The sequence below is a fragment of the Cucurbita moschata genome, unplaced genomic scaffold (assembly GCF_002738365.1).
Source record: "Cucurbita moschata cultivar Rifu unplaced genomic scaffold, Cmos_1.0 Cmo_Scf00022, whole genome shotgun sequence".
Classification (NCBI taxonomy): Eukaryota; Viridiplantae; Streptophyta; class Magnoliopsida; order Cucurbitales; family Cucurbitaceae; genus Cucurbita; species Cucurbita moschata.
The window spans coordinates 685,628-701,867 of NW_019268538.1; the positions used below are offsets into that span (position 1 = coordinate 685,628).

The window sequence follows — 16,240 nt, forward strand, 5'->3', positions numbered from 1 at the left end:
CTTTTTTTTTTTTTTTTTTTGAGCATTACATGAACTTACCTCGATGGATTAGAGTCTACTTGGTATTATAAGATTACATGTCACCCACTGCCGGAGGAGGTTTTGTTGTGCTAAGTGGGGAGCATGTCTTGCGTTATTCCAGCTTGGAAGAACGTGGGAATAGGAAGCTTGTTGGGTGACATTATGGGAGCTTCCAACTAGCGCTCAATAGTAGGCACATGTGGAGTTACAAAGAGACTTGAGAGGTTACTTATAGAGAGCAACGACCCCCCATACATGCTAGATCCATCCTAGAGCCCAAGATAGGTAAGAGCACCTTGAACTATGCGCAGAAAACACGATGACTAGATGGACCTTGGAAAGTAGAGACAACGAGCTAATGCACCCTAAAATCCAACTTAACTAAGATGAGTGACATACATCCTTAAAATATAAGTAGAGTAGATGATTATAAGAGTCATAGGGCTATATTGAACACAATGTCATGGAATTGGCTGACTCTTGGAATCTAATTAAACACATAGCCTTAAGTAAACACGGAATACGAGACGCTTCAACGAGAGCCTACAAGTAGGTTGCATATTGAATATTTTTTATACTCACTTTTGCTACTCTTTGTTTTTCAAATGAGTTGTGGATGAATGGTTGATGACAAGAGTGTGCATGTAATGCTATAAAAAAAAGAAAAAAAAAAGTCTATCAAGGTCCAAGGGGCAAAATGGGCATTTTACCCCTCAGCACATTATACGGGTCTTGAGGGTTCTCCACAGAATACCTGCAAAAGAGAGAAGTGTGAGAAAGAAGGTTGAGAGAAAGTTTAGAGAGAAAAGTGAAACGCCGGAGTCTTCGTCTGAGAATCACCGACGAAATTCATTCCCTACTAAGACCCTACCCTCTGTAGTTCTTGTTGGAGAGAGAAGAAAGACTCGTGTTGTTGAGATTTCCTCCTCTTTCGTCAAGATCCGAAAGAAAACCCGTAAGGTAAGATCTCAAACGATACTCTTCAGATATGAGATCTTTGTTTGGGAATAGAGTGTTTAAGTTTACTTCCTTCATCTAGGGAAGATCCGCCACTGATTTTCTGAGGAAATCGGACGAAACGTCGAGATATGAGAATCTTTCCAAGAACGGTAAGGATGTTACCGGACCTCTTTCTGACGCTCATAACTCGTCATATGATTAAGTAAAAATCAAGAAAAAAATATTGGCACGTATGTTGATGTATGATCTAAAACTTTGTTGAAGAAGTCATTACGTTTTGGATTAAGAATCGAGAGATAGAAAAATGAGAAGAATGTCGGAAAACTAATCGAAAATCTTGTTTTATGCTAGGAGGAGAGAGAAGCCGACAGTGTGCCACGTGTCAACCGGCTAGAGGACCACGTGCACCAACCACCTCCAGACATGCGTCGAACGCTGCCTCGAAAAACGTAGCTCCAGCCTTCCTACGACACGTGTCCCCAACAACGCAACCCGACCCGCGTCCCTCGACTGACCCGGTACCCGCGCGGTGAAACGAACCAAACTGACGACCCGCGATCCACCGAACCACTGTTTCCAAACCGAACCGATGACCCGCGACTGCAGAAAATCTTGGGCGCATGACACTCACGCGTGGAACCTGCGAGTGATTGCACCCCGACGCGTGGCTGGCGCGTGTAAGCCCATTTTCGACCCGTTCGACTTCTATTTTCCTCCCGATTTCAATCCTAACTCCATTTTATATGAAATAGCACCTAATTGAGGAAAAATCACTACCTTTTGATATGCCAATTGTATAGAAACGCTGCGTTAGGGCACGTATCATCCAGGTAAGTCACCACACAGAATTTTAAAAAGTAATACTTGTAGGAGTCGCTTGGGATGCATGCATGCTAGTTTAATTATCTTAGGTCATAGCTTTCTGTGATTGATCGTAGGTAATTGATTATTAAAAGTAAGATGTATGGTGTGAATTATTATGAGAATTACCTGAGTCCTGTTGTTATGCTGTAAGTTTTCGCTCATTATGAATATGTATATTTCATGCTGAAAGGAGGATGGGAATTTGTGAAATCTGCGCTCAGGAGTTGATGGATGTTATCGCCCCATTGAGCATGTATATTTATTTTGCATGAATTTTGTATGGTGATGTTGGATGACAGTAGTTGCCTATTCAGTTAATTTCCGTGACCCACAGGTATAATAAAGTCTAGGGATTTGTAGTTAGAACGACAAGTCACCAAGGAATAGACTTAACCTTTCCCTAGTAGTCTAACAGACCATCACGGCATACGAACCACCTCTAGAGTATCCTTAGGCTACTTGTATGTGGATGGTGTTATAGCTTCGTGGGGGACCAGTGGGTTTCTGATTAGGACTCGACTGCTCGATAGCTGTTTAGTATGGAAAACGGGATACCCACGTCGTAATTGACCGTTTAGCTGGATGGAATAGGGGAGTTAGCCCTCCGAAATACAGGGGGATTACCATGGGACTAGGGGATTGCAGCTCACTTCCTAGGCAAGACACCAGGTAATCTCATACCTATGCCGAGGTAGCCACTCGTAAGCCACCAGTCCAATACAGGTTAGCATAAAATGAACTCTAGGGGTATAAATAGAAGACTATGAACCAAAGAAGCCCGAAGGGACAAGTCCCAAGGGGGAAGCCCTAATGAGCTAAGACTAGAACCAAATGTTCTAGAGCCAAAGGAAAGTCCGTGGTTGTTTGTTAAGTTTAGGGTGCGACGAGAGCCTACAAGTAGGTGACTTACTGAGTATAATTTTATACTTATTCTCGCTATATCTTTCTTTTTCAGGTACGTGAGGTGTCGGGTTAAGAGAGGGCGCGTTGATCGATCTGGATTGTCACAGAGAAAGCGTGTCCCAGGGCGTGAGTCTAGTTTTACTGAATAGTACAATTTGTCTTTCATGTTTCTTTCCTTGTCTATAACTAGTCATAGTCACATAAATCCTTTTTGTATCGAAACGCTTTCCTTGCAAAATAAACAATACGTTTTTTTTTTAAATAATGTTTTCCTTGAATTTCTCACTTACACACTACACGTCATGGTCATTGTTATCATGATTTGAGGTTATTTATTTTGGATCGTGACAAATTTAGTATCAAAGCACCAGGACATAGGTCTTGTAGACATTTATGTTAGAGAGTCGTATCCTTTGTGACACGTCCATCAATCACGTGTCACTCGCGACCAGACAGTCTCACGAATTTGAATTGCGAAATTAAGAGTTAAGATGTTAAGTAGAGAATTTTTCGTGACTGTTCTCTTGTGTTGTGCTGCACATTTCCTAAAGGTTGAACCTTGAATGAATTGTAACCGAAAATTTTCTATTGTGGTAGCTAAATGGCACCAAAGAGGTGTAGAACCTATCTCGGGCCTGGACCTAGAAGTGGAAGAAGAAGAGTTACTTAGGACACTGATGTCCCGTCACCTAAGGCGGAACAACATGTACCTGAACCTCAAGAGGAGGTTGATGAAATGCCCCAATGGTTTGAGTGTCCTATCCCACGAGCACCAAGGTCAGGAATGAGTCAAAAGAAAGCAGTGACTCAATAATTACCTAACGCAGACTCTACTGCTCCTCCTGAAGCGGTCCCACCAGTGCCCACCAATAATGTAGAGGTTCCACCTAGCGCCAACAACTAACCTCACTACAGATGTAGTACAGACATTTATGTTAACCCCTATGGAAAATCAGGCTCAAATGACTCAAATGATGCAAACACTGGTCACTAACTAGGCTACAATGCAACAGGCAATACAACAGGCAACGCTGCAACATACAACATTACAACAGGCAACGCTGCAACATACAACATTACAACAGACAGCATTGCTAGGGACCAGAGACTCTGGGACTATGACTGTGGAGGCTCGTTATCTTAGAGACTTCCACAAAATCCGTCTTCTTTTGAAGGTGGCAAAATAGATCCCATTGCAGCAGAACATTGGCTTTAGGCTATGGAAACAGCCTTCTTTTACATGAACTGTCCGCTGGAATATCAAGTACATTGCGGAACGTATATGTTGAAAGGAGAGGCTCATCTCTGGTGGAAGGGTGCTCAAAAAATGATTGCACCGCTTGGGGAGCCTATTTCTTGGTGTTAGTTCAAAGAGGCTTACCTCTGCAAATACTATCCAGTCGCTGCTAGTATGAAGCTGCAGGCAGCATTTCATGAACTCAAATAGGGTGACCTATCTGTGGAGGATTATGATCTAGAATTCAACAGATTGGCAAGATTCTCTTATATATGTCAGTATGGAAGAGCTTAAGGTTGAACGATTTATCGCCGGTCTAAGGGAGAACATTAGAGGTTACGTGGCCTCTCAGGTGATAAGAATCACGGTGTTCTAAATAGACCTATTGCCAAGAAGATTAAAAAAATGTCGATGCCAAGAAGATTCGAAAAAAATTTCGATTAAGAAATGTCAACAACAGAATTCGAACCTACGACCTATCTGTGGAGGATTATGATTTGGAATTCAACAGATTGGCAAGATTCTCTTATATATGTCAGTACGGAAGAGCTTAAGGTTGAACGCTTTATCGCCGGTCTAAGGGAGAACATTAACGTGGCCTCTCAGGTGATAAGAATCACGGTGTTCCAAATGGACCTATTGCCAAAAAGATTAAAAAAATGTCAATGCCAAGAAGATTCAAGCCGGTACGGAAGAGCTTAAGGTTGAACGCTTTATCGCCGGTCTAAGGGAGAACATTAACGTGGCCTCTCAGATGATAAGAATCACGGTGTTCCAAATGGACCTATTGCCAAAAAGATTCAAAAAATGTCAATGCCAAGAAGATTCAAGCCGGTCTAAAGGAGAAATAGAGGTTACGTGGCCTCTCAGGTGATAAGAATCACGGTGTTCCAAATGGACCTATTGCTAAGAAGATTCAAAATGTCGATGCCAAGAAGATTAAAAAAAATGTCAATTCAAAAATGTCAACAACAAAATTCGAACCTACGCGCAGAGAGCTCAATTGATTTCGAACCTATTGCAAGCCATTCAAGCACATCAACATTTATTGAAAGATTTTATTGTTTTTTTGTTTTCATTCTGCAATGGTCAAATGGTCAAAATTGACTTCGTCTTTTATGAAGATTAAAAGGGGATCGGGATTGAATCTCGGCCACAAACGTCTTTTGTCGGAAGACTATAAATACCCACAATATATTATGTAAAAATCAGATTCGTGAATAAATGTAATTCAGATCTCAAATTGAGACGTTTTCCTTAGAAATCCGAGCATCATATTTGCCATTTCTAAGTTTCAAGCAATTCTTGTGGTAGAATTGCACCCGAGCCATTCAATCAAGCCTTGATCAAGTTAGATTGTGGAGTGACTCAATTTAGAACAAAATTTCCAAATCTTGCTTTTAGATCTTCGATTGTAAAAGGTAATCTAATTCTAGCCTTATCTCTTGGTTGATCCAAATTTCGTATAAGGATGTGTTAATTACTTTGATTCAAGGGTTTTTGCTTCAACAAAAGCTTGGATCGTTGGGCTGAGGATTAGGGTTGCCTTATTATCAGGCATCTACAGATTATACAGAAGCCCTTAAAATGGCGACCCTCATTGATGCGCCTCATACTGACAAATTACAGTCAGGGTCAGCCCAGAAATCCCATACCGCAGTTCAGGGGAAACAGATAAATCGGAACTATCCTAGGATTGGTAGACCACCTCGTGGTGGCATTGCCAATCGCGAAAGAGCCTCAGTACAGAACAGAAATGAATGTCCAAAGTGTCAGCGCCCTCACCTGGGAGAATGTCGCCTGGATACTAATGTATGTTATAAATGTGGCCAAATGGGACACTTTGCAGCAAACTGTCCTCAAAAGAGAGATGTTAACACTAACCGACCTGCAATAAGGAATCAAAGGGGCTGGGGTGCTCAACAGCAGGAGTGAGCTATAGCCCATGCAACCACAGGCAGGCAGGCCGACGCACCTGACGTAGTCGTTATAGGTACACTAACCGTCTTTGGCCGTATGGCTTTTGTACTATTTGATTAAGATTCTACACACTCGTTTATGTCTGAGAAATTCGTTGACTTAGCGCACCTAGAAAAAGAACCTTTAGAGACCATTCTATCAGTATCCACCCCTGCTCACGAGTTATTAATGGCTACTCATAGAGTTAAGGGGGGTAATGTGATAGTGTCGGGACGTGTCATAAAAGCTGTGTTAATAGTACTAAGCATGCAAGACTTCAATGTCATTTTGGGTATGGATTGGCTAGGCGAGAATCATGCTCTAATAGATTGTGAAACTCAAATAGTTACTCTCAGACTCTCGTCAGGGGATAGTTTTACATATGAGGGAGCCACTTCCAAAAGAACTCTAAGCGTCGTAACTGCACTAAAGGCTAGAAAGATGATCTGCGGTGGTGCAAGCGCATTTTTAGTCAGTGTGACCCTAGACTGTAGTAATGAACAGACAGTCTCATCAGTACACATTGTCAGGGAATTCACTGATGTTTTTCCTAAAGATTTGCCAAGTTTGCCCCCTGTTAGGGAAGTTGACTTCGGGATCAACCTAGAATTAGGAACTGCGCCGATCTCTAAGGCACCCTACAGAATGGCACGTGCAGAACTCAGGGAATTGGAGGAACAGTTACAGGAGCTATTGGATAAGGGTTTCATATGACCCAGTGTATCACCCTGGGGAGCCCCTATTCTATTTGTCAAGAAGAAGGATGAATCCTTGCGCATGTGTATAGACTATAGAGAACTGAATAATTTCATCATAAAGAATAAGTACCCCTCCCGAGGATCGACGACTTGTTTGATCAATTGCAGGGAGCAACGGTATTCTCCAAAATTGACTTGAGGTCAGGATATCATCAATTGAGAATAAGAGAATAAGATATACACAAAACAGCTTTCAGAAGTCACTATGGACATTATGAATTCCTTGTCATGTCCTTTGGACTTATCAATGCACCAGCCGTCTTCATGGAGCTAATGAACAGGGTGTTTAAGGAATTCTTAGACACTTTTGTTATAGTGTTTATTGATGACATTTTGGTGTACTCTAAGTCAGAAGCAGAGCACGAAGGTCATTTGAGAAAAGTTCTGACCGTACTGAGAACACAGCGACTATACGCCAAGTTTTCCAAGTGTGAGTTTTGGCTGTCTGAGGTAGCGTTTTTGGGTCATGTGGTGTCAAGCAGAGGAATCACAGTGGACCCAGCTAAGATAGAGGCAGTGATGAAGTGGCCAAGACCGACCACAGTCACTGAAGTACGGAGTTTTCTAGGACTAGTTGGTTATTACAGAAGGTTTGTCCAGGATTTCTCCAAAATATCTTCGGTGCTAACTCAGTTAACTAAGAAGGGCAAACCCTTTGTGTGGACATCAGCTTGCGAACCGAGCTTTCAGGAACTCAAGGAGAGGTTGGTGACAGCACCAGTCCTCACAGTTCCAGATGGTTCAAGGAATCTAGTGGTGTACAGCGACACATCTGGAAAAGGTCTAGGATGCGTGCTCATGCAAAAGGGTAAAGTGATAGCTTGCGCTTCTAGACAACTGAAGGATTATGAACGAAATTATCCCACGCATGAACTCGAGTTAGCAGTAGTGGTGTTTGCACTGAAAATGTGGCGACATTATCTGTATGGAGAGAAAATCCAAGTATTCACTGATCACAAGAGTCTCAAGTACCTATTTACGTAGAAGGAGCTTAACATGAGATAGAGGAGATGGTTGGAACTGGTTAAGGATTATGACATCGAGATCCTGTATCATCCAGGCAAGGTCAATATCGTGGCGAATGCATTGAGCAGGAAGGCAGTTCACACATCCGCGATGATCACTAAGCAAGAAAGAATACAGGATGAGATGAAAAGGGCTGGAATCGATGTTGTAATTAGAGGTAGTACTGCTCAGATAACACAAATGACCATTCAACCGACCTTGCGAAAACAAATTATTGACGCTTAGAGGTGTGATGAACACCTTGAAAAACTGTGGAATCAGACAAAGACAGAAAGACCAGTGGGGTACTTAATCTCTTCAGACGGGGGCCTGCTGTGGAAAAACCGCCTGTGTGTTCCCCGTGACAAGAAAATTCTGAAGGATATTATGACGGAAGCTCACGATACATCTTACACGTTCCACCTTGGAAGTACAAAGATGTATCAGGATCTTAAGGGATGTTATTGGTGACCAAAGATGAAGAAGGAGATAGCAGATTTCTTAAGCCAATGCTTGACCTGTGAGCAGGTGAAGGCCCCGAGATAGCGCCCAGCAGGATTGCTACAACCCTTAAAGGTCCCTCAGTGGAAATGGGAAGTAGTTTGCATGGATTTTATCTCGGGCTTGCCCAAAACGAAGCAGAGCTTCAACGTAATTTGGGTAGATGTTGACAGGTTTACCAAAATGGCCCACTTCATCCCAGGCAAAAACACTTATCGTGTGGATCAGTGGGCTCAATTGCATATTAGAGAGATAGTACACTTGCATGGCGTATCGGTGTCTATAGTATCTGATCGGGACACCAGGTTCACCTCTCAGTTTTGGAAAAGCCTCCAAAAAGCATTGGGGACTCGGCTAAGGTTTAGTAGAGCATTTCGCTGGGTGCGAGCCTGTGTCGTGGATTTCGCTGGGTGCTGGGACGAACATCTGCCACTGATAGAGTTTGCTTACAATAATAGTTATCAAGTGACCATCCAGATGACCCTTTTTGAGGCAGCGTATGGACGTAGGTGTCGAACACTGGTATTTTGGGAAGAAGTAGGCACACAGCAACTACTGGGACCAGAGTTGGTTCAGGTCACCAATGCAACGGTGCAGAAAATTAAGTAAAGAATCCTCACTGCACAGAGCCAACAGAAGAGCTACACAAATTTGCGTAGAAGGGACCTCGAGTTCAAGGTGGGTGACCATGTGTTCTTGAAGGTAGCCCCTATGAGAGGGGTGATGAGGTTTGGAAAGAAGGGAAAGTTAAGCCCAAGGTTTATAGGCCCTTTTGAGATTCTAGAGAGAGTTGGGGTCGTGGCTTATAAAATTGCTCTACCACCAAACCTTGCCGCTGTTCACAACGTGTTCCACGTGTCTATGCTACGAAAGTACACCCCAGACCCTACTCATGTGATTGAACACGAAACCCTTCCTCTTCGGGAAGATCTGTCCTACGAGGAAAGACCCAGCAAAATTCTGGCTCGAGACACTAGGCGACTGCACAACAAAGTTATCCCCTTGGTGAAAGTCGCATGGGGTAGCCATCGACACGAGGAGGCAACCTGGGAACAAGAAGATGATGTAAGGAGAGCCTATCCCAAACTCTTCCAAGAGATACCAACTTTCGGGGACGAAAGTTTCTAAGGAGGGGAGAGTTTGTAATGCTATAAAAAAGAGAAAAAAAATCTGTCAAAAGTCCAAGGGGCAAAATGGGCATTTTACCCCTCAGCTCATTATAGGGGTCTTGATCTCCACAGCATACTTGCAAAAGAGAGAAGTGTGAGAAAGAAGGTTGAGAGAAAGTTTGAGAGAGAAAAGTGAATCGCCGGAGTCTTTATCGGAGAATCACCGACGAAATTCATTCTCTACTAAGACCTACACTCTGGAGTTCTTCTTGGAGAGAAGAAAGACTCGTGTTGTTGAGATTTCCTCCTCTTTAATCAAGATACGAAAGAAAACTCACAAGGTAAGATCTCGAACGATACTCTTCAAATCTGAGATCGTTGTTTGGGAATAGAGTGTTAAAGTTTACTACCTTCATCTAGGGAAGATCCGCCATTGATTTTGTGAGGAAATCGGACGAAGCGTCGAGATCTGAGAATCTTTCCAAGAACGGTAAGGATGTTACTGGATCTCTTTTTGACGCTCATAACTCGTCGTATGATTAAGTAAAAATCAAGAAAAAAATATTGGCACGTAGGTTGAAGTATGATCTAAAACATTGTTGAAGAAGTCATTACGATTTGGATTAAGAATCGAGAGATAGAAAAATGAGAAGAACATTGGAAAACTAATCGAAAATCTTGTTTTATGCTAGAAGGAGAGAGAAGTCGACAGCGTGCCACGTGTCAACCGGCTAGAGGACCACGTGCACCAACCACCTTTGGACACGCGTCGAACGCCGCCTGGGAAAACGCGGCTTCAACCTTCCTGCGACACGCGTACTCGGCAACGCAACCGACCCGCGTCTCTCGGCTAACCCATTACCCGTGCAGCAAAACAAACCAAACCGACGACTCGCGATCCACTCAAACCACTATTTCCGAATCAAACCGACGACCTGCGATGGTAGAAAATCTTGGGCCCGGCGCGTGGCTGGTGCGTGGAAGCGCGTGTAAGCCCATTTTCGACCCATTCGACTTTTGATTTTCCTATTTTCCTCCCAATTCCAATCCTAACTCCATTTTATATGAAATAACATCTAATTGAGGAAAAATCACTACCTTACACCAATTGTGTGGAAACGCTACGTTAGGGCACACATCATCCAAGTAAGTCACCACACAGAATTTTAGGAAGTAATACTTGTAGGAGTCGTTTGGAATGCATGCATGATAGTTTAATTATCTTAGGTCATTGCTTTCCGTTATTGATCGTAGGTAATTGATTATTAAAAGTAAGATGTATGGTGTGAATTATTATGAGAATTACCTGAGTACTGCTATTATACTGTAAGTTTCCGCTCATTATGAATATGTATATTTCATGCTGAAAAGAGGATGGGAATTTGTGAAATCTGCGCTCCGAAGTTGATGGATGTTATCGCCCCGTTGAGCATGTATGTTTATTTTGCATGAATTTTGTATGATGATGTTGGATGATAGTAGTTGCATATTCAGTTAATTTTCAGACCCACAAGTATAATAAAGTCTCGGGATTTGTGTTTAGAACGACAAGTTACCGAGGAATAGACTTAACATTTCCCTAGTAGTCTAACATACCATCACGGCATACGAACCACCTCTAGAGTACCCTTAGGCTACTTGTGTGTGGATGGTGTTAGAGCTTCGTGGGGGACCAGCTGGTTCCTGATCAGGACTCGACTGCTCGATAGCCGTTTAGTATGGGGAACGAGATACCCACGTCGTAATTGACCGTTTAGCTAGATGGAATAGGGGAGGTAGCCCTCCCAAATACAGGGGATTACCATGGGGACTAGGGGGTTGCAGCTCACTTCCTAGGCAAGACACCAGGTAATCTCATACCCATGCCGAGGTAGCCACTTGCAAGCCACTAGTCCAATACAGGTTAGCATAAAAGGAACTCTAGGGGTATAAATAGACAGACTATGAACCAAAGAAGCCCGAAGGGGGAAGCCCTAATGAGATAAGACCATAACCAAATGTTCTAGAGCAAAAGGAAAGTTCGTGGTTGTTTGTTAAGTTTAGGGTGCGACGAGAGCCTACAAGTAGGTGGCTTACTGAGTATAATTTTATACTCATTCTCGCTATACTTTTCTTTTTCAGGTACGTGAGGCGTCGGGTCAAGAGAGGGCGCGTTGATCGATGTGGGTTGTCACAGAGGAAGCGTGTCTCGGGGCGTCAGTCTAGTTTTACTGAATAGTACACTTTGTCTTTCATGTTTCTTTCCTTGTCTATAACTAGTCACATAAATCCTTTTTTTATCGAAACGCTTTCCTTGCGAAATAAACAATACGTTTTTTTTTTAATAATGTTTTCTTTGATTTTCTCGCGTACACACTACACGTCATAGTCATTGTTAGTCACGACTTGAGGTTATTTATTTTGGGTCGTGACAGTGCAGGAGTTGTGTCGTTGCAAAAGAACCATTAGATTTGAGTCATTGTCTCTATTTTATATTCTAATATTGAAATTATTTATAATCATTTGTACAGACGCATTTACTAACCGGCTATGCATTTTAAATTCTTAATGTATATTTCTATGCTTTCTAATGTTTGAATTACTCCTTTGAGTCACCGGATTTATGCTATTGTTGATTACTATCTCATTGTTTGCTACACTCTATCTTTCAAGATCTCTCTCCTTTGGTATCTAATAGGCTGCTAAACTTTTAATTTTATCTTTCAAGATCTCTCTTTTAGTATCTCATAGGCTCTTAACTTTTAACGTTCAACTTTTGTGCCGTTACACTGGATATCAACAAATTTATCGGACATAAAATAAATGTAAAATCTTTAAGATATTAATTTGAACTAAACACATGCAAGACTTTGAATGTAGAAATGGGCACGAATTATTTGACCCCACCCTTGATTTTGGGCGGATCGTCTATTTTTTACAATGGACACCAACCTTTCAAACCTCCCGCTGTTCGCATCCACTCGTACGGCAGTCTCGCCAATCAGAAAAACAACTTACGGCCCCTCCCCCACCTCGCTCTGATCAACAATGGCGATCACCCTGAACTTGGGGTACCACGCCGGTATTTCAGCATAACCCAGATCTGAGAACAAACTAGACACACATTGAAGATCAACCCTATACTTCACAAACCACCCGCAACGATCATCTTCCATCTCGAACACAATCAATTCCACATCTTGATCAACCCTACCAATCCAATAAAGATGCTCGCAACAGTTTCCAAGGTACTCTTCTATATTGGAAGCACAAGGTACTGGCATTTCATGGTGTTTCTCTTCGCTCATATCCAAGTAAACGATGTTTCCCCAACCGGTTAGCCAATGAACCGCTCCGTTCCAATACACTCCAGGTTCGTATTGAAAGCTGAATGAAAATGGGAACGCAACCTTGCACCAGGACCTCCAGGAGCCAGAATCATGCGAGTAAATCTTGATTTGGAAGTTTTCGGAATCTAATCTTCGAACGCAAACGACTTTGTAATTTGATGATCGTATTGGATCGTATGCTAAACTAGGGCCAATGGTTACTACTTTGTGTTTTGGACATCTGAAGCCTTGGGAACGTTGTGTATTGCTTCGTCGTTGGATTGTAAACATAATAAGTGTTCTTCCGATACGATCTGCCGTTGCTGCAACGCAACAACAAGCCGTTACAGGATTGCAGGATTTCAATTCTACGCTTCGGCACAGAAGGTTCAAGAGATTCAAACGGCACCTGAGGCGGATTTGGGCGCAGAACGACGAAATCAAATCCGGGGGAAACAGAAAACGTGTAAGGACGGGACAAGAAGATGCCTGAAGGAGTGGGCGGATAGAAAGTGATTCGACGGTGAGAGAAATCGGGATCGGAAATTAGGGAGAACCAACGTTTTGAAACGGATTTGAATCGTAGAAGTGATGGGATGGGTAAGCGGACAAGGATCTCGACTAAAAGATCGTCGTTATTGGCGAGTGATTCGGCGGCGGAGGAGGAGGAGAACTGAGTTTTGATTCTGAGTGCATCGGGGCGGAGCATTTTGAGATGAGAATCGGAAGGATCTGGGCAGGAAAGTTCTGGAGTTTGACGAGATGATTGCTGGGGATTGGATGAAGATGGCAGAGGAAGCTATGAGACCACCCTTTCGATCCTCATTAAGTAAGTTTCCAACTTCCTTCTCGACTAAGTAAGCTTCGAACTTCCCTCTGTTGTTTTATGGAACAATGCATATAATGGCCACGTTTTTTCCCTCCGTTCTTTTCTCTTCAAAAGGAGAAAATTGTGGGTAACCCTTCTGCTTTTCTTGTTTAAAGCTGAAGGAGCAGGGGCAAGAGATTTTGGGAGTGGATTGACGGTGCTGAGAAGGAGACAGTTCGGGAAGGACAAGGCTTGACCCCACCCCCACTGGAAAAAGATGCTTGCAGCAGCTTGTGGGGGCTGTGTACGATACTCAGGCCACTTGCTGAGCCTTCAACGAGTAAGTTTCCTTCAATACTCACGATGAACTGTTCATTTTCTGCCATCCCCTGTGGTTTTCGATTCAACCAGTAAGTTTTCTTCAATACTCATGATCAACTGTTCATTTTCTGCCATCCCCTGTGGTTTTCGATTCAACCAGTAAGTTTTCTTCAATACTCATGATCAACTGTTCATTTTCTGCCATCCCCTGTGGTTTTCGATTCAACCAGTAAGTTTTCTTCAATACTCATGATCAACTGTTCATTTTCTGCCATCCCTTGTGGTTTTCGATTAGTCTTATGGTTTGGCCTTTGAGTAAACAGCTTGTTGGCCCGTTGAACAAGTATGTGAGCTTTCATCATTCATGCAAATAGACTTAACTCCAGAGTTGCATGACGAAATTTAATATATTAAAGCCCTGACTTGTTTATGTCTTAGTTTGCCTATAATGTTTACTCTTCTTGGTACGTTGGATGATGCACCATCCTCTTCTGTCACATCATGTCACATGTTTGTCTCGATCCTTACGTGGCTAAATGGACGCGACTTAATGGTCGCCACCTTGTAAGTGACACAATGCATAATGACCATTTTTTTTTTTTTTTTAAAGTGAAAAGACTTAGAAACAGTAATTTATCCTCCTTTTATTTACCATTAAATGAGTTACAAGCATAAACTAGGCTTAAAAGATACATCAACTGGTTCCATAGTAACTGGTGGGATGGAGACGAACACCCAACTAAACACAGGCAAGACTTTCAATGTACAAAAGGGCCTCAATTGTTCGAAACCCGTGGGGAGTGTTCGAAGTTCGTCCAATATTTATGAACCCATCCATTTCAAAGCTCCCACTCTTGGCATTCACTCTGAAGATATTTCGACACAGAAAAACAACACATGCCTCCTCCTCACCCACCTCGCTCAGATCAACAATGGCGAGCACTGTGAACTTGGAGTACAACGCCTCCATTCCACCCGAACCCGGATTTTGGTACCAACTCCACACCCATTTAAGATCAACCCTATACTTCACAAACCACCCACAATGATCATCTTCCATCTCGTACACAATCAATTCCATAGGTTCAAGTTCAACACCTTCAACCCAATAAAGATGCCCACAGCAACCTCCAAAATACTTCACAATTTTGTGTCCCCGATCATTGGAAGCTTCAGGTACTGGAAATTCATGGAGTTTCTCTTCGCTCAAATCGAAGTATATTCCCTTTCCACAATACCGCACCCAATGAACAGCTCCATTCCAATACACTCCACGGTCGATTTCCTTGATGAATCGATCTGGCGAATGAACCCTCGCAGCAGGTCCTCCAGAACCCAGAATCAGACGAGTAAATCTTGATTTCGTAGTTTGTGGAATCCACAACTCGAAAGCAAACGACTTCGTAATTTGGTGATCGTAAAGGATCGTATGCTAAATTAAGATCAAGGGTTACTCTGTTTTTTTATTATCTGAAGCATGGGAAGCTTTTTGTACTGCTTCGTCGTTGGATTGTATACGTAATAAACATTCTTCTCGTATGATCTGCCCAAGAACAAGATAACTGAAGGAGGAGTGAGTGACTGAAAAGCGGATCGACGATGACAGATGTTAGACGAACACGACTCTCCACAATGGTATGATATTGTCCACTTTGAGCATAAGCTCTAGTGGTTTTACTTTGGGCTTCCCAAAAGGGCTCATACCATGGAGAGTGTATTCTTAGATTATAAACCAACATGGGACACTTTCATCCAACAACAGAAATTGAGATCGAAAATTAGGGAGAGCCATCGTTTTGAGACGGATTTGAATCGTAGAAGTGATCTGATGGGTAAGCGGAGAAAGATCACGAGTAAGAGATCGTCGTTATCGACGAGTGATTTGGCGGCGGCGGTGGTGGACCGGGTGATGATTTTTGGTGGTTTTCGGCGGAGCATTTTGAGATGAGAATCGGAAGGATCGGCGGAGCACTCTTAATCAGTTTTAAAGAGTCAATCTCAATCAAAATGGATACGTCTATATTAAAAGATATTTTTTAAATAAAAAAAAAAACTCATAAAATTAAATAAATAAATTATTATTATGATGGGAGAAAATATCCATCAAAATCAAGATTGTCATGGTTCAGATATTTTATTGCTCAATATATCTCTAGCTTCAATTTTATTTATAATTTAATGAAATTATACAAATATTTTTATTTACATAATAATAAGTTTGTTTTATTTTATTTATTTCGATTGTTTGAAATTTTTTTACTTGAGCCGGAATTTAAACATCTAATTTACTTATTTTTCTAGTTAAAAATATATATTCTAATACTAAATTGAAATTGAAAATTTTAAAATTAAAACTAAGCCTATCTAATTAAATTTATAATTTAATATTTTAACCAACTATATTTATCTATATGCTTAAAAATATACATGACAGGCTCCAATTTGGGGGATTTGACAGTAATTTTTTTTTTTTTTTTTTTTTTTTT

The 16,240-nt window shown here is 42.0% G+C and overlaps 4 protein-coding genes and 1 long non-coding RNA gene across 8 annotated transcripts in view; 2 read left to right on the top strand and 3 right to left on the bottom strand.

Annotated features, from left to right (window-relative positions):
• The window catches only part of LOC111459526, a 4,019-nt gene extending 3,039 nt beyond the window's left edge, over window positions 1-980 (bottom strand). The window contains exon 1 of the long non-coding RNA XR_002713307.1: window positions 30-980. This is a non-coding gene — a long non-coding RNA (uncharacterized LOC111459526). The remainder of the gene's footprint in view (window positions 1-29) is intronic.
• Window positions 981-4,194: 3,214 nt separating this feature from the next.
• Window positions 4,195-6,672, top strand: LOC111459523. Of its 3 annotated transcripts, none has more exons than XM_023102469.1 (2): window positions 4,195-4,337; window positions 5,543-6,672. In XM_023102469.1, exon 2 carries the CDS (start codon window positions 6,044-6,046, stop codon window positions 6,656-6,658), a length of 615 nt encoding a protein of 204 aa, XP_022958237.1. In that variant the 5' UTR covers window positions 4,195-4,337; window positions 5,543-6,043; the 3' UTR covers window positions 6,659-6,672. The 3 variants fall into 2 exon arrangements, with proteins under 3 accessions (XP_022958237.1, XP_022958239.1, XP_022958238.1); XM_023102470.1 differs by lacking the exon at window positions 4,195-4,337 and adding an exon at window positions 4,837-4,855.
• Window positions 6,673-6,930: 258 nt separating this feature from the next.
• LOC111459726 lies at window positions 6,931-10,338 on the top strand. Its single transcript, XM_023102752.1, has 9 exons — window positions 6,931-7,663; window positions 7,763-7,875; window positions 7,990-8,137; window positions 8,236-8,358; window positions 8,411-8,730; window positions 8,836-8,936; window positions 9,484-9,658; window positions 9,738-9,807; window positions 10,010-10,338. The coding sequence occupies exons 1-9, from the start codon at window positions 6,931-6,933 to the stop codon at window positions 10,336-10,338; spliced, it is 2,112 nt and encodes a 703-aa protein (XP_022958520.1).
• Window positions 10,339-12,679: 2,341 nt separating this feature from the next.
• LOC111459524 (F-box protein At5g07610-like) lies at window positions 12,680-13,454 on the bottom strand. The gene has a single exon (XM_023102472.1). It carries the CDS (start codon window positions 13,332-13,334, stop codon window positions 12,831-12,833), a length of 504 nt encoding a protein of 167 aa, XP_022958240.1. The 5' UTR covers window positions 13,335-13,454; the 3' UTR covers window positions 12,680-12,830.
• A 2,665-nt stretch (window positions 13,455-16,119) lies between these two features.
• LOC111459141 (ethylene-responsive transcription factor ERF106-like) overlaps window positions 16,120-16,240 on the bottom strand; it is a 1,029-nt gene continuing 908 nt past the window's right edge. Inside the window, exon 2 of one of the 2 annotated variants that reach the window (XM_023101910.1) lies at window positions 16,120-16,232. The gene's annotated coding sequence lies outside the window, so the exon portion shown is untranslated. Of the gene's footprint in view, window positions 16,237-16,240 lie in introns of both variants that reach the window. The other variant, XM_023101909.1, reaches the window with a different exon arrangement.

Excerpts from the sequence above, each read along its gene's own strand:
- LOC111459523 (XM_023102469.1), top strand. The coding sequence starts at position 6,044 with ATGTCTGAGAAATTCGTTGACTTAGCGCACCTAGAAAAAGAACCTTTA.
- LOC111459726 (XM_023102752.1), top strand. The coding sequence starts at position 6,931 with ATGTCCTTTGGACTTATCAATGCACCAGCCGTCTTCATGGAGCTAATG. Across the intron at positions 7,664-7,762 it reads AGTATTCACTGATCACAAGA|GCAAGGTCAATATCGTGGCG; the intron begins GTCTCAAGTACC and ends TGTATCATCCAG. Across the intron at positions 8,359-8,410 it reads AAACGAAGCAGAGCTTCAAC|GCAAAAACACTTATCGTGTG; the intron begins GTAATTTGGGTA and ends ACTTCATCCCAG.
- LOC111459524 (XM_023102472.1), bottom strand. The coding sequence starts at position 13,334 with ATGCTCCGCCCCGATGCACTCAGAATCAAAACTCAGTTCTCCTCCTCC.